Genomic DNA, 22,779 nt, shown 5'->3' with positions numbered 1-22,779 from the left:
TTTCCTGCTCTAGAATAGGTCGGATAGTCAGCTATCTTCTTCTGGTTTCCCAAGCCATTCATTCTTAGGCTCTTTAGGTTTCCCAGCCCAAGTTTAAGTTAAGAATACCTAGATAAATCTTGGTACAGAGATATCAGATACTTCCCACAATCTACATGCAAGCCAGTCAAGCTGCATGACCAAAGAAGATTCATTTCTCCTGTAAAGACTCAATTTCAGTGAATAACACGGAAGTGAGGAGAACCACCAGGGTGGTCATGAGAAATAAAAACAAACTACACCCGCCAACACAACACAGAGTCCTCTAATAACATCTGACTGTGCTCACCTGTACTTCAGGAGGAGCTTCAGCATTACTGAGCGTATGACAGGAGTTGTATCCACCTCGTCATTAAACGGGGACAGAAGTTTTGTGTAGACAGCAGGATGACCTGCAGAGTTAAAAGAGGAGTCAGGATTGTCATGAGAGAGAATCATGCAAGAGAACTGATTCCAGGAGCCTAAGGGCCAGGAGGAAGGGTGCTCACCTGAATCTTGCAAGAGGTTCTTGTGAACAAACAGCAGATTAAGCAGCTCTTTTATCACTGCTGCCTCAGGGGGCTCATTGTCCTTGAAACACATGGTAGTGACAACATCTATAAAGAAATTATTGCATCTCTGCCGGAACAGGGCGTTTTTCTTTATGGCGTTACTGAGGGAGAAATAAAAAAGCATTAGCACAAATATAGTCAAACACAGAAGCACTTAAATAACAGATTGAACAAAGCAGATATAGGGAAAAGTCACCAGAGTGAGATTCCATTCCCCCTTTCCACAAGCCCTGATTTATGCAACACTTGCACAGTGTCTGCAAAGGCCATATCCCAGCGCCGTTTGTGATCTTAGTTATCAGTGACACCAGACAGATTTACTGCAAGTGTCGTGCTTGGCTATCACAAGCAATCTAGGGTGACAAGCAGTTCCACTGGCTGATTAAGCCACCGACAGTGCCTTAGCTTTACAGGGGCAAGACAATTTCCTCACTTCTTGGAAGCAATAAGCAGAAAAAGACAGGACCTGTTCTAGGCCTGTAAACAGCTCCACAGTTTCTTCCACCTGTCCTGCTTATATTGATGGCTCCAAAGGGTCAAGTCAGAATTTCCTAACAGAACCAGCCCTTTTGTCCACCCCTTGTTGTCCCCTTAGATAGGAAGGGATACCTGAGCTCCACGGAGACAGTTAAATCAATATTCTCAATGGCAACTTTGCACAACGGACAATGCATTTGTGCTGGTACCAGCCACATTCGAATGCACTTCAGACAGCACACATGGTGGCAAGGAAGGCACACTGGATCCTTGGGCTCTTCCAGGCAGATTGGACATGGATTCACACCAAACCTGTAATTCAGGAACAGCAACGAACACAATTGTTTCAATGTTGTCTTAGTAAAAGCCTTTAAAGATGCTCATCTGCAGCAAGACTAAGAGGAGATAATGTCAGAAATGCTGGTTAGCTACTCAGGGTCAGTGAAGGGAACAAAATGGAAGCTCCTGCTTTTCATTTGGTTTTCACTATGCCAAATACAACAGCGTCCTACACCCCGAAACATGAAGACAACGTAGACAATATTGCTATCAGAACCCACAGCTTGCTTCAGGAAAGGTACCTGCAGAGTCTGCTGCTGACTTCCTCTTTACACTGGCGCAGTACTTTCATCACTGCAATAAAAGTTGGATGACTCTTCATGTCTGAATCCTGCACAAAACACTGCAGAGAAAAAAGACAAAGTTAAATGACTCAGCACTGCTATTCCGGACCAAAAAAAAAAATACACAAACAGCAAAGGCAAACAGCAGAAGAGGTGGAATCCCATCTTGGCTTACCTTGGCAAGAAGGGAAGTATAATTTTTCATCGTGTTCTCAAATTCTGGCATCAGAGAGTTGATACCCAACAGCACATGTTGCACAAACAAGGACATACAAAAAACTCGGTTCCAACAGACTCTGTGGGAAGGAAAGCACAACGACAAGGATGAGCTGTGAGCTGGTAACACATGAGGAGGAGGGGAAGTGCAGCATCAGGTCAGCCTCAATCTCACTGCTTTCCAGGCTTACCAGTACAGCCTCTTGCACCTCTCAAGTTGTTCCCCTCCCGCTCCAGCTTGGTTAGCAGCCTCTGAGGCAAAACCTGGTATTTTGTCAAGTGTTTATACAGTTCCAAACACAGTTAGCTCATGGTGCAAGAGTCCTGTCTGTAGTCAGTCATACAACAGAACTAAGATCCTTGGAAAGACCTTTTCACACCTCTAATTCGTGTATCAGAGGAAGTAATTAACTGTGTTTGTTTTTTGTTTGTTGGTTTTGATTTTTTTCCCTTTTTTTTTTTTTTTTAATTTTCTTCACTATTAGCTTAAACTGTGTGTGAGAAACTGAAGCAGCTCCCTGAGCTTGCCATCCAAGAGACAACACTCTGCCTTAAATACAGACAAGTTCTTCATCTGACAGTCTTTTTGCACAAGTCATGGCAAGGGCAGACAATGCTGATAAAGAGCAACCTAATGAGGGTTTTAAACAAGCCCTGAACACAGCTGGAATAAGCTGGATAACACAGCTAGACTTGGGGAGAGAATCCACATAAATGGTGAAGAAAAAAAAAATTAACTAATCAAGGCTGGTCCTTGACGTGGGATATGCAATTCAGCCTAGCAGCAAGTCAGAAGGGTTTGTGAAATCTTAGTCTGAGAACAGCAGCACCAGAGGAGCTTTCAGTCTGCACTGATATTCTTAACCACAAGGTGTAAGATAAAGATTACCGGTCCCTGGTACCTACTTCAGCTCCCGCAGCAGCTGCTGGCACCGTCTTCCACTCCTCTGTAAGTCTTCTTTACAAAGAAATTCAATGGGGATGTGAAGAATCTTCACATCCTGCAGCCACATCTCCAGGTTGGGTACCTGCACTTGTTTCTCCAGCTCTTCAGCACAAACCATTGCAGCTAACACATCTAAAACCTAGATGTGCATACACAGAATACGAGTATAACATTGCAGTTGCATTTTAGGAGTATTTATGATCCTTGGGCTCTCGATCTGGTTTGCTAGGGCAGGTGTTGTACTGAATAATGTTTTATTTGATTTTCTTTAACTCTGGAATATGCATGCTCATGACTCAGATCACATGAAAGATGTCAAGCTGTTATAACATTGCTAGTTGAGCTGGACAGGTTTACTAGACTGATAAGATAGCAGACTGTCCTTAAAACTAGGGATCCTGACCAGGCTTCTGCTTCCCACTTTTTAATGCTGCTGAAATCAGGAGGAGATTGAACAGTAGGTAAAATCAGGGAAGATAAAATGCTTTCTCTACTAGGATTGAGGAACAGAAGATGCGTGATAGTAACTCTACCATCTCTGAACGTGGTTCCTCGTCAATAAGGTGGTTCACCACGGCAGGATGCACAGCCAGGATCCTAGAAAAGTTCTGCAAACGGCTCTTAAATTGATTGTACGCAAGGTGGACCCAGGGCAAGGACGGCACTGCCTCCTGGCTTCTGGGAGATGTTGCTTTCCATTCCTCTATGCAGGATAAGAAGGCAACTTGCAGACACTGAAAGTTTAAAAGAAAATAAAGTTAAAGTCAGAACTAAAAAGAATAGTTCTAAGACATTTTGTATCAGAAAGCTTGATGAAAGCTTCCAAAATAAGGGAAGCAGTACTTTACAAAAAACAACGTGGCAACAAAACAACATGGCAGTTGTTATAGGTGCTTGTGCAGAATGGCTCTTTTGAGGAAGGCCTCAGGAATTTCAGCAGTCATTCTATGTCAAGTGCACTTCCTTTGGGACAAGCTTACTGTTAAGCCTGTCTCTGAAAGAAGGAATTTTACTGACAAGACGGTGAGGTTGGTACAGAAGGGCATGTTCACAGGCATTACGCTCTCCCTCTCCAAAAAGGTTCATGATTCTTGTTCCAGACTCTGACCTGTAGCTCTTCTGGAGAGGACACACCAATGGTCAACACAATGAAGTCTGAGACATAGGACTGGAAGAGCATGCCCCTTTCTTCCTCACTCAGACCAGAGATAAATGTTCCCAGTGGTGTTCTCTCAAATATATTCACAAACTTCTCAGCTTCATCTGGAAAATGAGGATGCAGAAAAAAGCTGAATATTAGGAAGAAGAGTTTGACACAGCTGTCATCCTAAAAGGCTCCACCAAGTTAATAACGGGTGCATATAACACTCCCTCATTACAGCATTAGCAGGAGATTTGAGGCCAGGCTTTCTCAGTCCAGGAGCCAGTCTAGTTCTGGTTCTCTACGACTAACTCTTGATAATGTCACAGTATTTTCAATACAAGGGCACAGAATATAAGAGAAATGCTAAATATTCAGAAGTACGAGGAAAAGTTAGGTGCACAGAACTCTGCTTGGTCATGCAAGCACAGAGCAACTGAAAGCGACTCCAGCATTGCAGGAAGGTGGAGACAAGCTGGAGTTCATAGGGCAGAAGGATGGAGCTGCTCTGCCTTGCAGGTTCAGGCCAGCATCTCACCTTCAGTGCTTTGAATGTACTGAGCTTCCAGCCACATGTCATCCAAGTGCTCCTTTATCCTCCAGCTGAAGGGTATCTCATTCCCCGCATCAGCAAACATCATGTTGCTCTGCACCAGAATTATCTCCGTCTGAGAGCTAGGAAATTAAAAGGCTATTAATGTTCTGGGCATTTGCCTGGGAAACACGTTCAGAGGCAGGAAGCACCAGAAACCAGGAATTTAGCTACAGAAGGGGATGAGGGAAGAACTGAGACTCACTCACACAGCCTTTCCTCACAACTGGGTAATATTAGGACTTATTTAGTAAGCATTCCCGAGCAAAAGGACTGTAATAGCAGGGCATGTGGGTAAAAAAGTGTGAGCATGCCAAGAGCTATACAGCAAAGCCCAGGAGTACACAGGATTCTGTAGAAAGAGAGGACTCCTGAAGTCACTAAAAACTGTCCCACTTGTTTGTTGCATAGGGAGCCAACCAACACATTCACCTCCCATATGGATTTAAAGCCACCGCCGCCTGGTCTTGGGGCTACCAGCCAGGCTCTCCTGTAGCCCTCTACTCACCCGCTCTTGCCCACATTGTAAGGGACAGTCAGGAGCTTTGTGTTGCTGAAGATGAACATCCACAGGTTCGTCACCCACTCTGCTGCTGGCCTGTCCAAGCGCTCCAGATTGCCATTTCTGTCTACAATTGCTATGAGGAGAGCCAGGAATGGAGTGACCGCATTCTGGATTCGCTTCCACAAGGTGTGCCTTTGGGGGAAGAAAGGGACAAAGAGGGAAAGGGAGCGATGAAAGGGAGCAGTGATCTCTGCCAAGAAGCAAATGATTCTCCTGAGAAACTGCTGATGTGTATGTGCGATAAAGAACACGAGTTTTGCCTGAAAAAAGGAAAAAAAGAGGAAAAAAGAGACAGACACCAACACAAGAGTCACCATTACCACAACCCTTCTCTCATTTGTGCCTTTTCTGTAATCCCACTGCTCCATTCCAAGCACTCATGCACTACTGCACCCTTCTCGCAGAACAGTCCATTTGGCTCTAAGTCACCTTCCCTCAGGAGCCAGGAGAGGACAAAACTCCCCTCAGAGCTTCCAGCACAGGTTTGAGATTAACACTGCAAGCACTTAGATTGCACAAAACTGCTGTCTCTGCCGAGCAGTCGCCGCTGGCAGACCTCTCTGGGAAGCTTGCAGCTTACACTGCTGCTGTCCTCACCTGAAGGTGCCTGCCTCCTGGAGAGCACTGAGGTTGGAAGCCTCCCGAAGCACCCAGTTTCGTGCGTGAAATGAATTCTCTTCTTGCTTCTTCAGAAGCGTGGAAAGGCGACTCTTTGTTATCTTCAGGAAAGAGGCTAGAAAACACAAGAGACCTCACAGTTTCTTTTTCTGTCACCTCTGGATATCACCCAAATACCACACAAAGCACAGAGTTTTAAGGTTGTTTCAATAATCATCCAAGAGGGAAAATGAGCCACCAGATATAGCAGAGAGCACCAAGACGCAGGGGCTCGGGGACTCTGCCCACTGCAGCCTGGGAGCACATACCTTTCAAATCATCCTCTTTGGACAGGAAGCCAAGAAGAATCTCAATTCGCCTTGTGCTACGACTAAAGTCCTCATTTTGGTCCCGCAGCATCCCCACAGCACTTTGCACACAGCTCCTCAGGAGTAAAAAGGTGTCCAGGATTTCACCCTTCCCAGGGACGGCATGAAAACAAATTCATTATTCTCCAGTTGTACTTCCTTGCCCCACAACACACATCCCTCCTAAAATGGTTATAGTGCTCTCCTGTAAAGGGCCTGTACCACTTTCCTTCCATCTCCCAGCTTTGCTCTCACTCCAAGCTGCAAATCTAAGTTCTCCTACTGTTATCAAGTAAACGATTCAGAAAAATAAAGTTCAGAATCACCCTGAAGCTAAGAGCTGTAACAGAAGCTTTTTAAAATTGATGACAGCAACTCAAAATTATGAATGTGAAATGCCTAAGGAATTGGAGAGTCCTTAGAATGGTTTGCTGCTTTAGGGAATCTTATTTTGACTAGGGAATGGGGAGGAATTTGTGTCTAGTCACAACCATAATATTCCTGATGGATTTCAAGTGAATACAGATGTAAAAGGGACTCTGCACCTTTGCATGACAAAGGGCAGGGAGCCATACTGACACCTGAGAAGCTAGCAAACATTTTCCAAACTTACTTCATAGTTCTCTGCTTCTGGCAATGGTGTTTCAACCTCCATCCTCGTTTCCTCCTGTTCTTTTTCATTCTCAGGAAGAGCTGCAACCAAGGTGTAGAATTCTTGTTAGAAAGAACCAATTTGCTGCTGCGATCAGACAAGAGCCTATTTAGAGAATGCATCCTAGAGCAGCAGAACATCTGTCAGAGACCCGTTATTGCTTGCATAGGCAGCTGGGATGCAGCTCTCTAAACAGCTACCACTGCTATGGGTGTCAGGCTTCATGCAGCTAGAAGTGGAAGCTATGACACACATAGCTCATTTGCCAGGCTCCAACAGAGCCCTCATGGCTGAGTTCTACCTCCTGTAAGGAAAATCAGTGGAACAGGAGAGATGGCAGGAAAAAAATGAGGGGGAAAAAGTCTTTTACAATCTTGCTCCAGGTTCATGTGAATAACCTATGTTCATGCAAGCTGAGAGACTCTCTGGAATAACACCTTGTTGGTGGTTACACCTCTGAGCTGCACCCTGGGCCCAACTACGCAGCATCTGCTCTCTCTCATGATGAGAGGAACACTCTGGGTGCTCAGCAGCACAAACATCACATTTGTGTCAAAAGAAAAAGTGAAATCTACCAAATTAATGCAATTAATGACCCAAAACTTGCAGTCTGTAAAGATAACAGACTGAATACAAATAAAAGTCTGTAGCCACACAGTATCTCCTAAAAGGATTAGAAGCTGAGCAGTGGAAATCATTAGATTTATTGTACCAGGCACTGGGTGCAAATGCAGCATACCTCTATTTCCCCTTTTTCCTCCACTGGTATCAACACTACCAGCTGGCAGTAACCTGCATTTAGCTCACCTTTTGTTTCATCTGAATCCTGGCAGAACATCTGGCTGATGGTGAGGTTCTTCAGGGCAGTCATGTCAGAGATCATGTCCTTGGATCTGCGGAGATCATCTATGTGCACCGATTGCCACAGTCCTGAAGACAGAGGACAAAAAGTCATCTCATGTCTACAGCACGCTCTTCTGGAAGAGCTTCCCAAGAATCATCTCCCAGTACTTGTGAACTGGCAAATGACATCCCGAGTTCTCTTGCTTCTTGCTGCAGAAAGGGCCAACAGGAATTTGCTCTGGATGTGCTAAGAGGTTTTGAGGCTCTCAGAACCCAATGTAGACAGCTGAAAATCTGCTGGTAAAAGCAGATCTTTTCTGAAAGCAAACAAGGATGAGCTGCTAATGGCTACACCCACCTCCATGAAATCCCACATAGGATGTTCCTCCTTCCATCCGGGAGAGCTTCATTATGAAGTAAACGAAGACAGAGACTTCTCCCAAGTCTATCTTGTTGACTTCATTAACAACAGTGTATCTACAACAAAGAGCAAACGCTGTTTGGCAGACCCTAACACCAACGTCAAAGCTGCAGACCTCTCCTTGCTGAGAGGACACGCTCTTCTCCTGTACAAACACGAGTCACTCCAATCCCCTTACTCCTTTCTCCCAGCAAACTGGTCTGATGCCACCACCTCCACCTATGCTTGAAAGGTAACTCTGTTACTCAGTTCTTGAGCACTCAACCAGTTAATAGCAACAACTCATGTTTCAGACAAAGGGGACTATCTGTTAGTTTGACGCAGCTCTGGTGTGTTTTTTTTATTATTTAAAGATCAAACTGTGCTTCTAACTTCTTTTTACCACAGTACCAACAGAGCACACAAACCTGAAGATGACACTAACAAACCAGGGGTGGGGAGTCACCCTACAGAACAGCAGCTATCTGAAAAACTTCACACTTGACTTACTTGGCTGAAGCGATGAGTTGGGCATTTTGAGAGCCATCTTCAAAATCTGTCTGAATAATAAGGATTTTATTTCCTGGCGTAGCATCAAGGAAATCTCTAAAGGGTAAAAGAGGATTTGAAAGAAGTCACAAAGTGTAAAACAAGATGTAAGAGATGGCATAAATAGTCACTTCACATTGGCTTTGAGAGAGACATCTAGCACACTTAACCTCTGGGGTGGTTTAATTAAAAACAAATCTCACACCTCGACATGAGAGAGCTGACACTGTGCCAATGCACAGCTCATCACAGCATGGCCTCTCCTGCCTCCCTTTTCATTACGTGCTACTCTAAATGTTCTGCCAACACCAGGGTGACACCCAGGGACAGCCTATGCAGAGCAGGACAAGGCAGGAAGAGACTCACCGGATTCCTTTCAGGAAGGAGTACTCCGTGTCAAACTGCTGCAGGAAGAGAAGCTGAAGCCTTTGAGCTTTACCCTGCACTTCTCTCTCCAGGCAAGCGGAGTCAGCACTGGTGAGAAGCCTCGAGAAGGTGGTGACCTGGCAGGGCAAGACGCAGGTTTGTTCTCAGCACAGAAACAGAGCAGGCAGCAAAGACTCGGTGCTCTGTGCCCTCGGGCATCGCTATCCTGCCACACAGCTGGGCCGTGTCCCAAGAGCCATTTCCTTGGCCTGTCAGCAGGTAACACAGGGCTCCTGCCAACGAACCCAGAAGCAGCATCCCATACAGACAGCAGCTGCGCTGCCCTTCTTATGTCTGTGAGGAAGAAGAATTGCTAATCCCTGTCTTTTTATAGTGCTGCTCTACTCCCTATTTACGGGTTGAGTTTTTCTGCAGCCAGTAGCCTGTTTTGCCTGTTTTGCTAAACAGAGACAGAGCTACGTTCAGGATAAAGAGATACGAGTAGCTGCCCGACTTACTTAAAACTCCCACTCCCCCTAAACTCCACTCATTCCCAGGAAGCATCAAACACCGATGCAGAGGTTTTCAGTATCTCGGAATGCAGCAACATCGCTGCTGAAAAGCCACCCCCGTGCGTGGGGGCAGCGAGCGGAAGGCAAGGCCGTTCCCAAGTCTCCTTGGCTGCCACACTAAGGACGCTTACCTCAGTAAAGACCGTCTGATGCCCAGAGCTGGTGTGGACGTGAGCTCGAAGGAAGTCTGCGAAAGACGTGTGCTGCTGCTGCTTGAAGTAGATATCGGCCAGGGCGTCCGCCATGAAGAGCCCCACGGCGTCGCCGAGCCGGATCACGGCGTCAGGGGTGGCGCAGTTGAGCAGCGCCAGCTGCGCCTCGCGCTCCACGCGCGCCGGCAGCTCGTGGGCCGGGCACGTCGCCCGCAGCCTCTCCACGGTCTGCAGCACCACGGACGCGCACGTGTCCGAGTGGTAGCCCACGAACACGTCGGAAGGGCTGTAGCGTTGCTCGCTCATGAAGTGATCTTCTGCGTTGACCGCAGTGAAGTTGTGCACCCACTTCTTCAGCTCTTCCACGGTTTCTCTGTGCTCCTTGTTCAAGACGGTGTTGATATCCAGGTAGTGTTTTTCCAGCCTGTTGATCAGTGGGATGGGGAAGTGCTTGTAGACCACGTCTTTCTCCTCAATGACTATCAAACGAAAGTTCGGGTGCACCCGACACTTCACCCGGTGGGTGCCCAGCCCCAAATCAACGTATTTCTGGCCAGCGAGGTACACATAGTACTGGTTGAGGGCATCGTAGAGGCTTTCGTAAAGGTTCTGCAGGTTGAGAAGCACCACCATTTGGCCAGTTTCCATGCAGACCTTCACACGGTTGATGTTCCTGCAGATCTGAGTGTACTCTTGGTCCTTAGGGAAGCTAGATCCAAAGATAATTTCTGGTTGCTGCCGAGCAGTAAAGAGAGTCTGCTGGAGAATCTGCAGCGCTGCATAGTTTTTAGTCAACACCAGCAGGTACCTGCATTCACCATCCTGGCCACTGCTGTAAATGTTTTGTCGCACCAGGTCAATGCTATTGATATCCTGAGCACGTATTTCTCCTTTCTCTGGTAATTGTGAGGTGAATATTTCTAAAGGATTGATGTCATCTTTACCACTGAAGTTGCGAAGAATGACCTCAGCTATGTCTTGAGGCGTCAGCTCCCTTTTGGAGGTCTTGGTCAAGGCAAAAAACATCTTTATGAGGCTGTAGTAGTCACGTAGACCAAAGAACTCCCTGTCTTGGGCTTTGCAGATGTTTTCATATGCATCTGCAAAGTAATGAAAATACTGTTGAACCTTCTGCAAAGCTCCTCGTGCTGAAAAACAAATCCCATTTGCACTTCCTATGAGCTCTTCTTTGCTGGGGTCACCACGGGAGACAAAGATGCCTCGATTCATCTTAGCTGGGTCCAATGCCCAGTTGGAAATTCCAATGAAGCCAACCTTTTTGTGAGGAAGAGGGACATCATCTATGCAGCCATCCTCCAGGAGGGGATGCAAAGTCTTCAAGGGCATTTTGGGAGAGTCTTCTGCCAGCCCAATCTCATCCAGAACCACCACAGAGACGTACTCCTCCAGGTTCTTTCCATCTTGGAATCGAGCACAGTGTTTGAAAGTACCTATGATTCCCTCTGGAGTGGAGAGGGGGCTGCACTGAAAGGACACTAAATGAATTTGCTTCAGCTCCTTGAACATATCGGAATGAGCAGCTTGGCCCTGCATAGCATCAGCCACAATGGTTTTAGCAAGAGATTTGGAGCTCCCAGGCTTCCCAACAAGAAAAAGAGGGATTCTGAGCTCAATACAGATGACCATCATAAAGACATTTTCCTTCAAGGCCAAGTTTCTTGCTATGGTGTCCTGGAGGTGCACACCACTTAGGAATAAATCCTGCATCAGGCTTATTTCTTCCAAGATCTTTTTCTGGGTATTAAAAGGATCTGGAAGGACCTGGCTGATGGCCCTTCTATACTCCTCCTTCTTTGCCAAGGATGCGTGATAGCAGACCCCAAGTGCCAGGACTAAGGACCAGATCACGTTGTCTCTCTCAATATTGCTTCTTGGAGCTCTCCTCTCTGCAAGGTACTTCTCCAGCTCTTTCAGCAGCAGTTTGCTGCGCTTGTGAAACCACTTGAGAACTTGCACGCAGCGCTCCACATCCCGCAGGCTCACAAAGCTGCACTCGTCATCCCTGCGCCTCATGTACTGCTGAGAAGCAAAAAGCACTTCAGTAACCACGTCCGCCTCAGCCTGGCTCATGGGGACGTGCTCAATGAGCCTCTGCACGATCTGCTGGATGTACATCTTCTCAGTTAAGTCGTTCAGCTGCCCGAAGTCCCACACTAAGGGAATCATGCTGGGAGGGAGCGCGTGGACCCGGTACACGAGCTGTCTCAGAGGAACAGAGCCAAGTTTATCCTTCGTCTCATCTGCTTTCACACGGTAGCCCAGCCCAGCCGCCTCCAAGCGCTGGATCATCTTTGGCGTGTGCTTACGGTAAGGGTTGCAGGCTGCTATGATCTGCAAGCCCGAGCCAGAGGCCAAAGGCTGCCCCTGCACCGTGCGGTCGCACAGAACCTCTTTGATGCTGCTCACAGCCTCTGTTGTGTTGGCTTCGTCGAAAAACAGGATTGTGTCCAACCTGTGCTGCTCCTTATTTATTTTAGCAATAGCTTCTGCTTCTTTGATCCTGGCATAAATCATCTCTGCAGTAGTACCTCCATGGACTTTGACAAGCTTTATGTTCTCTGCCTCTGCACAGTTTCTGCGCAACTGGCACAGAAATTTTACAAGTCTGGTCTTCCCACAGCCTGTTTCTCCCATGATAATGACTGGGATGTTGCATCTGAATCGCATCTCAATAGCCAGGATCTTCAGCATGTTGTCTGTTGTGAGTTCATACGTTTCATCGGGGTCTGTGACCCAGGGGACTCCCAGAACCATGCAGAGCTTCTCCAGCTTGTCGTATCGGGGCAGTCGATCAAAATGAACGTTGAAGGGAACTTTTTGGAGTAACAAGCCATTGTACAACTGTGTCGTCATAACATTTCTCTTGATAATGTTGCCGTTCAAAGGATTAATGGCATCAATACCACCACTGCCGTTGGGCTGCAAGTGGAAACCAATGAACGTCATGGACACGTGATCTTCATTGAAAAACAAATATGGATGAGGCTCAGATTCCCACTTCTTACGAATGTGGAAAGGAAGAAGATCATCTTCTGCAACGTTCTGCATGTTGGAAGACAGGTTTCCTGAACTTTGATCAGAAATGTTTAGGGACGGTGTTGCAAAATCTCTTGCCATTAAGATCATGAAGGTGACAACAAAGTTCTTGAAGCCCTGCAGAGTGTCCCTGACAAAGTCAGGATTGCAGAAAATGGAAGTTTCACAGTCTCTCAGCTGAGCATTGAGAAACCAGGCAAAGTTCCGCAGTTCAGACCAGGAGGGATCTATGACCCCACAGTGCAGGAGCAGCTGCTGGACACACTCTGCTGGGCTCCCTTCCACAGAGCCCTCTTCGTAACGAAACGTGTCAAGATCACATCCCTGGTCAAATCTTCTCAGATACTGGAAGGGTCTCTGGAAAGCTTCACTGTTAAATTCCTCCTCGTCCATTCCTGGGTCTGAAACATCCCCAGACTGGTTCCCAAGGGTCTCCATCTCTAGCACCTCCTTGGGAGCCTTGCATGTTACTTTTGGAAACACATCAAGAAAATTATACTTCTGGCTCTGTGACACCTGGCATAGAAGAAAAAAAAGAAAATCAAACAAACAGAAACCACAAACAAATACTCAAAGCTGTAGCCCTGCATTATAGCTCTAGTCTTCTAATTTACTTTTCCAGCATTCCTGCCTAAAATCACAGACATACCTGCACAGCAAGAGCCAGGCTATGCAACTGTCACACTTCCAATGCATCCCCCAAAAAAGAGGGGAAAAAGCATCACAACAATTAATCCCTTTTCTATCTACAATAGCCTTCCTGTAACATTGTTTCCTCCACCCCCTTTTTCATTGCTATCTCAAAGGAGAAACAAAAAAGCTACACCCAAGAAACTACTGTTTTTTTATCCCTTTCACTTCTACACTCTGTTCTGGTATCTATGTATAAATAATTATTACTTCCAAGCATGTAAAATAACACGATGAAGACTTGAATTTTGTGTTTTTTCTTTCATGCATTAGAAGTGTGGCCGGTGAAGCTAGGACTAACAGGCCGTTAGCAATGACTTGAGAGCCATGACAGACACAGTTTACTGTGCAGTTTTGACACCACTTCATAATGGAGATGCAGTTACCCAGGCAAGCAGGCAACTCTCTGAGCTCCAGCTACGGTTATAGTCTCTACAACTCACACCTAATTGCAGTCAAAGCCCTGTGCATAAAGTGGCAGAAGCTCAGAGATCACCCATTCCTGCGCACATACCTGTCTCGCTGTTTTCTTTGGCACTGGCAATACCTCGAGGATTTCAACAATATATAAATGGCATTTCTGTCGCAGCCACACGTTTCCATTTATATCTGTCAGATACTGCAAAACCAACAGCTTGAACAGAAACTCTGGAATTCCACTTTGTACCTATCATCAGAAGAGAGAAAGGCATTTCTTATTTATTTACTCATTGCTACACATTAATGCAGGGATTAGAAAACAAGTCCTAGCAAAAAGATTCACCAAGGAACAAAATCTTTAAAGAAACAACTTTTGCAAGGATCCACACAGGCCCTCTGGGGAAGGACACGTGAGGCATGATGCACTTACTGAGGAGGTGATATCAAAGTGGAATATCATCGGCTTCAGCTGGTGATGTCTCTTCAGAAAAGGCAGAAGAGATTTCAGCACTTTATCCTCATCCACCTCTGGTTCTATAACCTGATTGTTTTCAGAAGCTCTGTATGTTGAGGCTGCTGTGCTTTAAGTCTCTCATGCAGTCTCTTCACATAGAGAGATTTTCCTGTGCAACACCAGAAGAATTAAAGCAATTAGTATAAAATAAGTCACATTAGGGCTGAAGCACTCAGTGGAGTAGCAACCTCTAATAGGGGTCAGCAGCTAAGGGACAGGGTGAGCACACTGCAAACATACAGCAACACTTTCAGAGTATTTTCCCAGTGATTTGCAGCTCAGGAAATGCTATGCCAAATGAACTTGTATTTAATAGCCGTTGAGGGATATTTCACTCATTAATATTAATTTAATATTATTTTAAGTCTGTGTAAAACTCTAAATTCTGCAGTTTAACTATGCACTATATGAAAAACCACCTGCTTCTGCTGTTTGCTTTTGAGCCCACCACACAGTAGCTTCACTTAATGCCTCTAGCTTTTTGCATTAAGAGACTGTCAGTAATCAATCCCTATATGGGAAAAATATGCAGGCGTGCAATTCCCAGTCCTATCTCCTGCACATTTTCCTACAGACATATTCAACCTTAGGAGGGCAGATTCATCTTATCCAGTACCTGACATGTACTTTATGTTAACGATGCAAGCTTTTGCCAGGTCACTAGAAAGATACAGGTGTCAGATTAGCAAGATGAATCCCTTCTGGCAATGCCTATTCCAGGATAAAATGAGCTGTCTGGAGAGTCATCATCTCACCTCACTGACTATGAAATGAATCCCTCTTTTTGATTAGATGCTTATGAATAACACAGAAAACCTGGCAAGCCAAACCCCACTCTGGTTTTCAAGATTCAGCAGACCTGACTTTGCATTTGACATCTTACCCACTCCGGCTCTCTTGGAAGACACAATCCCAACACACATGTTGTCCTTGAACACAGAAGCAGCTGAGTTTAAAGTCTGAGTGACCCTGTAGTGATCCTGAAGGTATCTCTGGATTTCAGCGAGGGGTCTCTGGGGGACCATGGGCACTTTGTACTGGCTGAAGACAGACGGGATGTAGGTGTGTTCCCTGTTGCAGTTGCACAGAATGACCAGGTGATACATGTTGCTGTAGTGCTGCAGGCTCTGGAACAGCTCCTCCGTTCTGGCGCTCACGTCGTAACTCAGCTCATCCGCATACAGCATGGTGTAAATTTTCTCTCCTCTCCTGCTAGGCGACAGGCACCTCCTGAGGAAAAGCTCCACTTGCTCAGCAGTGGTCTGCGGAGTGCACAGGAGAACTTCATCCAGAGTGGGCAGGGGCTGCTGGGGGCTGTTCATGTAGATGGCCAGGGCAGCAGTGAGCACCTCGGAGCGGGGACACGCGATGAGGTTGGGCTGCCCCGCGCGCAGGAAGTCCTGCGGGACGGCGCGCGCCACGCGCTCCCTCTCCAGGCCGGCCAGGCTGCTCAGCCACCTGCCAAGCGTGTCGACATCCAGGCAGCTGGGGAGGAAGGAGCTCGTGTTGCTCATGTAGCACCCCCAGATGTGCTCCAGGCGCGCGGGCAGGTCCCTCTCTGCAGCCAGCAGCGCTGGCAAGTCCGACAGTGCCTTCCTTGAGCTGGGGAGGGACACGCTCCTGGAGGCTTTATGCACATCCTGACTGGTACAGTTGTGTTTTAGGAATGAAAGCATCGTCAAGGCGTTCTGACTAGGCTGCCCCTTCTTGAGCTCTCTGCACAAGTAGACGAGCTGCTCAGCAGTGTAGTAGTTCAAGTAGAAGTACCTGGATCGCTTTTCAGTCATGAAGGTTCTCCATCTCTCCAGGAAGCTCTCCATCTTTCTGCAGAGCCCTGGGAGCACAGTAGACACCTCTCCTTGCCCTTCCAGCACTGGGATCGGTGCCAAGGAGAAGTCTATGACAACACATGACTCGCTTCTGGGAGAGCAATATATGCGGGCAATCCAGAAACGGAAGAGCATGTTCCCAGCTGAATAAAGGTCTATAAAGGACTGTGCAAATCTTTGGACATTGGAAAAAACCTGTGTGAGGACAGAGAGAAAAAAAAGAAAAAGTAAATTAATTTTGCCAAGACAAGTCCCAGTCATGAAATACAGGGAAGAATTTCCATTAAAAGAAAAGCTTTGGTTTAGCCCAGGTGCACCCGGCAGCCTAGCAAAAGGCTCCCGGTAGCTGTTTAATGTGAGCATCCCCTAGAAGCCAGTAAGAAATCCAGTCTGCACAATGCTACAATAGCAACTCTCCCAGCTAGGAGCATCTCCAGTGCAGCCAGATAACTGAGGGTACCAACCCCCGTCCCACCTCCAGTCTAGTAGCACCTGAGCAGGGAACCAAGGAAGGTCTGAACCTCTGCTGCAGTCCATCCCCAACACCTCACTCGTAACCACAGCCTTAAATTGATGTTCAGGAAAAAGCCCAACCCCAGCCGCAACACAAGTTTGAAGTCTGACCTCTGAGAACTTCTCCACCTCCAGGCCTTGCTCTCCCTTTGCTGACATGAGCATCAGTTTGTTCTGCAGCTCTCGGAGCTCCTCTAGAGAATATCTCCGCGATGTGTCACCATCCACTGAGCTTTCCGGGAGGGTGAAGTGCAGGACAGTATCCAAAGAAACCTGCCGGAGAGCAAGTCATGAGCAGCACTGACACGCACTGAGGTTTCACACGCAGGCAGAGCGCTGAGAAGGCAGCAGCCTCCATAAAGACCATGCAAAGGGATGGAAACACTACAGCACATTTCTGCCAGTCACTGACGTGCCAACAGTGCAGCAGACACTACTCAGGAAACTGCAGCCTGACATTGTGGCTGCTCAAGTGGAGGGAGAGCCCAGCAGGCCAGTCTCACCTTCTGGCCCTCGGCGGGCGCTCTGACAATGTACGTCCCTCTGCTGTTGATGGCAGCTGCCAGGGACAGCGACGATAACTCCACAGAGCCGTGACTCTCTTTCACTGTTTTCAACCAGTGTAAGTGTTGGGCTGAAGCACGCTGCAGGGACAGAGAGCACATGGTATTGCCCTAATCACGCTGAGGCACCCCTTTCCAGGATTACATCCATGTTCAGGATGGACAGCCTAGACTGGCATAAGAAAGTCTCTGGATGGGGAAGGCAGAAAGCAGCAACTACAGGCACCAGTTTGAATATTCAGCAGAGCTGTCCTCTATCAACCCTTTGGGCTGCAGAACAAGCAAAGCCTCTTGCTGCAAAGGAATAGGACAGTTCAGTCACCTGCCCTTCTCTTCTGCAACAAATTCTTGCAAAACTGACTGGGCCATATCATACTTAAAGGCTTCAAACTCTCTGGCAAAATCTCTGCTATAACACTAATTGTTGCTGCATTGAATCTGTGGGCCACAGAAACAAGATATTTTCCTTGAACAAAAATAAAAGAAAAAAAAAAAAGAAAAAAAAACACAACCAACTTCTGCGATGCTTCCACACAAGTGGAACTCACCCTCTTCAGTCTGTCACCCCTGGAAGGCAGAAATGCAGTAGGGTGCAGAGAGGGGCTGCTCCAGCAGAACTCACCAGTTTCTTGGGAAGATTCTCATCGCTGCCCAGCGCTCGCCACAGCTTCTTCAGGCAGCGCATGAAGTCGCTGAACCCCGACTCCTGCCTCAGGTCATAGAGCAGGGAGGAGTAGCCATGCACAGCATCATGGAAACAGGCCACACGATCCACATCCATGTCATTCTCCCCAGCAGAGATGGAAGCCAAGTCTACAAATACCTTCAGCTCATTTATATCTTAAGTGAGATAAATAATAAGAAGAAAAAGGCAATTTTACTGGAATCCAATGTCATTCCTTTTTGCAGATGATGCAGCACCTCCTGCAACTTCTTTCCACCATCCTACCTGCAACTTTACTGGGCAATTGACCCATATTAATGACATCCTTGGACCTGGCTGTTCTCGGCACTGCTATGAGCAGCAGAGTCACAGTTGGGATGGAAGGTGGACAGGGCACATCCAGAACCGTGCATGGGCACACAGGTGCACGTAAGATAACCGAGCTGACAGACACAACTCGTCTGACCACTGACACCCCATTAAACGAATGGCTTCAGTTCTATTAAATAAGCCCTCTGAATAACAGCAACAACTGTTGCAACCCCTTACCCCAAGCCCAGCTATCAGGCAGGTTAGCTACTGCAGGCTGCACAGGACGAGGCAGCGTGTACGTCCTTACAGGTTCCACATGGGAACCTTCAAGGGATGCTATACCCCTATGGACAGCAGAGGCTGAGGAGGCAGAAAGCAGATGGTCAGAGCCAGGGTGCTGCTCCCCTGTCCCTGAGCTGGCACCAGCTGCCCAGTTCCCACACACCTGTGAGCGCTTCCCTGACCCAGCAGACAAACTCCTTCTGCTGGGCCAGCTCCTGCAGGCACTGGCGACGCTTCTCCGTGATCCCTTGCAGCAGTTCCTTGGCATCTATAAGCTCAGTGCTGATGACGTTCAGCTTTTGTGTCTTGTAACATACAAGCTTTTCCATCTACAAAAGAAGTGATGCAAACAAATATTCACAATCTGGAAGTGAGGTCCATCCTCAAAAGGATGATTCTCAAGCAGGTTGAGGGAAGCCCTCTGCAAGACCACAAGCCAAACAGGAAAACACCTACGGACTAGTTAAAGAACAAAGCAGCCAGACAGGCAGAACTGTCTGGTGTCAAACTACGACGGAAAACAGAGGCCAGCAGGCAACCTGTGAGGTAGCTGCACTGGGCTCGAGGCTGTGCCGTCACCTCCCTTAACACACACCCTTCTAAACACAGGGCCTTGGATTTCTCACATACCATCTAGACCAATCTTCTCCCTTGCTCCATGCTATAGCTTGTGACTTTTGGGGAAAAGGGGGAGCATTTTGCTTTTAAACTGTGCCTTAACTGCATTGAAAGCACTCAGTAGCTTGCACAAGTGACAAACATACTGGACTAGAAAGCTGAGGAGATCCCAACTTGCTGATGCAGGGATCTCACACTCCTGCGTTCTGAGACTCAAACCCTATCACTGCACATGACCTTGACTGAGACACTGCCCCCGTGTTCCTCCTTCGTCAAGAGGCACACATCTCTTACAGAAGATTACGCACTTGAGTATGTAATTTGAACACAAACTTCTACCTCCAATAAATATTCTGAGGCAGAAAATAGCAGCTCTTGATAAGCTGTGGCTGACTTTCTGTGAGGTTCAGATCTACCCAAGCTTTCCTGCAAATATCTTGACAGTAAAGAGCCCAAGAGGTGAATACTTACCAAGTCCAGCAATATTTCCAGGATAGCGAAATCACCAGAGAGGTTTAAACTCTCTTTGACATTGGCAATAATCTTTGCAGCATCAAAAGTTAAATGCAGTTCATGGTATTGCTGGATCTGCTCAAATCGCTGATCCACCCAGTCTCTTTCTTCTCTAGGTCTGAGTTTACACATGGTATTTAGCTCAGATTTGAGATCTTCAGAATGGCTTGCAAATTCCTGGAAAATCCTATCAACTGCTGAAAGAGTAAGATTTCCAGATCTGAGGTCATCATATAACCTTTCATAGCTTTCAAAACAGGGGGAGATTAGACCATCAAATACGTTCTCAAGGTCTAATGTAGGAACTTCCTGGTGTTCTGAAGTTTCATACTCCTTTTCCCACCCATTCTCATACTCCATTTTTATACCCTGGGCTGTTTCCTCCCAGAACTGCTGGAAGATCAGGCTGTCTTTAAAAAAGTGCATTTCCTGCGCAGCCGCTTTTAGCTTTGGGCTCAGATTGTAGTAAGTCCTTAGAGGCCTCTCTCCCACATTCACCACTGCATTCAGCTTTTTGGAGGAAAGATCTTCTGAGTGTTGAAGCTCCAGTTCAGCCACGGACACTTTAAAACACAGACAAAGGTCAAGTCAAAGATCAGTCATCTACTTTGTGTCCAGCTTGCTTTCTTTAATCTCCCGAGTGGGCACCGAGTCGCACAGTGCTATGAGCATGAAAACACAGACAGTTCCACCTCCATATGAGGAAGAACTTCATTCTTGTGAGGGTGCCAGAGCCCTGGCACAGGCTGCCCAGAGAGGCTGTGGAGTCTCCTTCTCTGGAGGATCTTCCAAACCTGCCTGGATACAACCATGCGCCACGTGCTCTGGGTGTCCCTACTGGAGCAGGGGCTTGGACTAGATGATCTCTAGAGGCCCCTTCCAACCTTAAGCATTCTGTGAAATATTGTCTGACACTTGAGCACTCCCTTGTTCCCTCAAAGTCTCCCCCACCTCCCTCTATTCTTGCCCTTGTTTACAATAAAATCTATTTGCAAAGTCTAATAGCTGTCAAAGAAAAAAAAAATATATTTTTTGGAATTGTCAGTTAAAAATTACCGTCAAAAAAATACCTTTCACAGATGTCTGCACCTTCCTACACATGCCCAGAAAGGTTCCTATTGTTTTTTTCTCTCTCCTAACTAGTGTTACTTCTTCTCGCCTCTTCTGTAGAAGATCTTTCAAGGCATTCAGTAGTGCTTCTCTGTCTTCGTGCCCCAGCTGTTTGTGCTCTGGAAGAAAACCTGACTGTGGTCACAAGGCAAGAACTTTCCACCCTCTGCACCCATAACTCAGGTATGGATTCATGATCCATAATGATCATGAAAATGATACAGTGAAATGCAGACAAGACAAGAGAGACCCGGGAGCTCCAAATACAACCCACAACAGAGACCCAGGAGCTCATACAGAAGTACTGCCCTTGCAGTGTTTAACAACTGAAGCATCAATACAGCCTTATTGATCATTGAGGCAGGCTATTGATCCCTAGTGATGCCATAAGGGAACACGGCCACCTTTGGACAGCACACTTACTTAGTTCCCAGATCTGGACGAACTGCTGCTCGTGCTGAAGAACCTCTTCCAAATGTTTCACAGAGACCCATCCTTCCTGGATAGCCTCAGTGACATTCATAAGCACGGAGTCTGCTATGGCCATTTTATTTTTCGCTTCATCTGCAAGTTGTTCTATGAACCGTGTGTTGGTTCCTGTTGGAGAAATGGAACATATGAAGTCTAGATCTTTCCGGCTTCACAAAAGCTACTCAGAAACAAGAATTACTCAAAAACGAACAAGTCCTTCCACCTTCCATTTAAGCGCCTACCCCAAAAGCCTGTGACCTCTTCACACCATCCTTCAACTCTTCCATGTTTTCCTGAACAAAATTTGCTCCAGGATTTTAGGAGTAGCTCAGACATTTTGTTGGAGAAGGTCCCTACCTAAAGCCCGACATGAATGAAAAACTCCCATGCAGAAAGCACAAGCCACTTCAGACCACTCACATGACAAAAAATTCTGCATTTTTACCTAGCAATAACATACTAGAACTTCTCCTCAAAACAAGTTATGTTCTACAATTCCGATGGATGCACAGATTCAGCAGTTTAGCACAATCCCAAAGTGGCTGCAGTGGATTAGCACAGGAGAAACACTGGCTCTTCAGGCTGATGTTGGAGATAAAAGCCCAAATACTTTGAGTCTGGTGATGGGGAATGAAGCAAGAGCAGGAAAATTGGTATTTATTCATTTCCTTGCAAAAGGAGGATTAAGAGTGAAGCAGCGAAGAACAGATTTTCATAGGCTCTTAACGAACATTAGTAACAAACACAGACAGACGCACCATTAAAGCTGAAGATATGTTTTATGTCAGGCCATGTGAGCAAGTGGTGCAAAATCTCATCAAAATCCTCCTCTGACTGCCCACTCTTTTTGCTGGGCCATGACTTCAGGATAATGGTCGATATAAGCCAGCCAAGTTTCTCCATGTTGTAGGAAGGGATCAAGTCGAGGAGATTGGTCCGAGTCTGCAGCAGGCAAACAAGACACAGGGGAAGGCAGGATCAGTGTGGATCCTTTGTGGGATCAGGACCTGATACTGAGGCAAGTCACACACCTCCTGTGCTAGGGCATGTTCCAAAGAAGCCACCCAACCCAACGGGCACCAGAGGCTGTGATGGCAAGAGAGCTTTTCAGGGACTCTAAGTGGATCTTAGATTCCCAATTACAATATTTTATTTGTTGGCTTAAACAAGAACACCCACAGCAACTCAAACAACAGTAATTGTGCATCCCATTCCCAAAAGGAAGTAAGACTTCCTTTTTCCTACCTTAAGGGAAAATACAATACCTGGCTGGCTGCAGTTACAGCCTCTATGGCACAACTTCTGAAGCAGCAGCCAATGGAACTGTCCAGTTCTTCAAACCTGTTATACCAACAGCATGATGCTAAGATTTGGTTAACTGGAGGCTCCTATAGGGCAAAAGAGAAAGGAGACACCTTAGAGTTTCCAAATTGTACTGAAAGCATGAAGAAGTGCTGCTATGAAGACAATAAAGGGAACTAAGCTGAAATTTATGTTTTCTAGCAGTGTCAACCATCTGCCCTGCACCATACATCAGGGATGGGAAGTGAGATGAAGCTTGAATACACAGGAAA

At 46.7% G+C, this 22,779-nt stretch overlaps 1 protein-coding gene across 1 annotated transcript in view; it reads right to left on the bottom strand.

The window, feature by feature from the left end:
• The window catches only part of RNF213 (ring finger protein 213), a 47,883-nt gene that overhangs the window by 13,791 nt on the left and 11,313 nt on the right, over window positions 1-22,779 (bottom strand). The window contains 31 exon segments of the mRNA XM_088535872.1: window positions 329-431; window positions 528-691; window positions 1,200-1,379; window positions 1,649-1,749; window positions 1,866-1,986; window positions 2,813-2,991; window positions 3,386-3,586; window positions 3,961-4,115; window positions 4,532-4,668; window positions 5,094-5,282; window positions 5,748-5,883; window positions 6,077-6,224; window positions 6,729-6,808; window positions 7,575-7,697; window positions 7,969-8,087; window positions 8,521-8,616; window positions 8,926-9,062; window positions 9,629-13,222; window positions 13,911-14,063; window positions 14,247-14,356; window positions 14,359-14,439; window positions 15,214-16,354; window positions 16,784-16,945; window positions 17,176-17,316; window positions 17,858-18,075; window positions 18,657-18,822; window positions 19,583-20,187; window positions 20,695-20,853; window positions 21,158-21,331; window positions 21,964-22,147; window positions 22,471-22,593. Coding sequence (XP_088391998.1) covers window positions 329-431; window positions 528-691; window positions 1,200-1,379; window positions 1,649-1,749; window positions 1,866-1,986; window positions 2,813-2,991; window positions 3,386-3,586; window positions 3,961-4,115; window positions 4,532-4,668; window positions 5,094-5,282; window positions 5,748-5,883; window positions 6,077-6,224; window positions 6,729-6,808; window positions 7,575-7,697; window positions 7,969-8,087; window positions 8,521-8,616; window positions 8,926-9,062; window positions 9,629-13,222; window positions 13,911-14,063; window positions 14,247-14,356; window positions 14,359-14,439; window positions 15,214-16,354; window positions 16,784-16,945; window positions 17,176-17,316; window positions 17,858-18,075; window positions 18,657-18,822; window positions 19,583-20,187; window positions 20,695-20,853; window positions 21,158-21,331; window positions 21,964-22,147; window positions 22,471-22,593 — 9,380 coding nt within the window.

Source organism: Tinamus guttatus, unplaced genomic scaffold (assembly GCF_059628265.1).
Source record: "Tinamus guttatus ecotype Peru unplaced genomic scaffold, ASM5962826v1 Tinamus_guttatus_pri_ptg000649l, whole genome shotgun sequence".
Lineage (NCBI taxonomy): Eukaryota > Metazoa > Chordata > Aves > Tinamiformes > Tinamidae > Tinamus > Tinamus guttatus.
The sequence above is the reverse complement of the archived record's forward strand: the minus strand, read 5'-3'. Positions and strand labels throughout refer to the sequence as shown.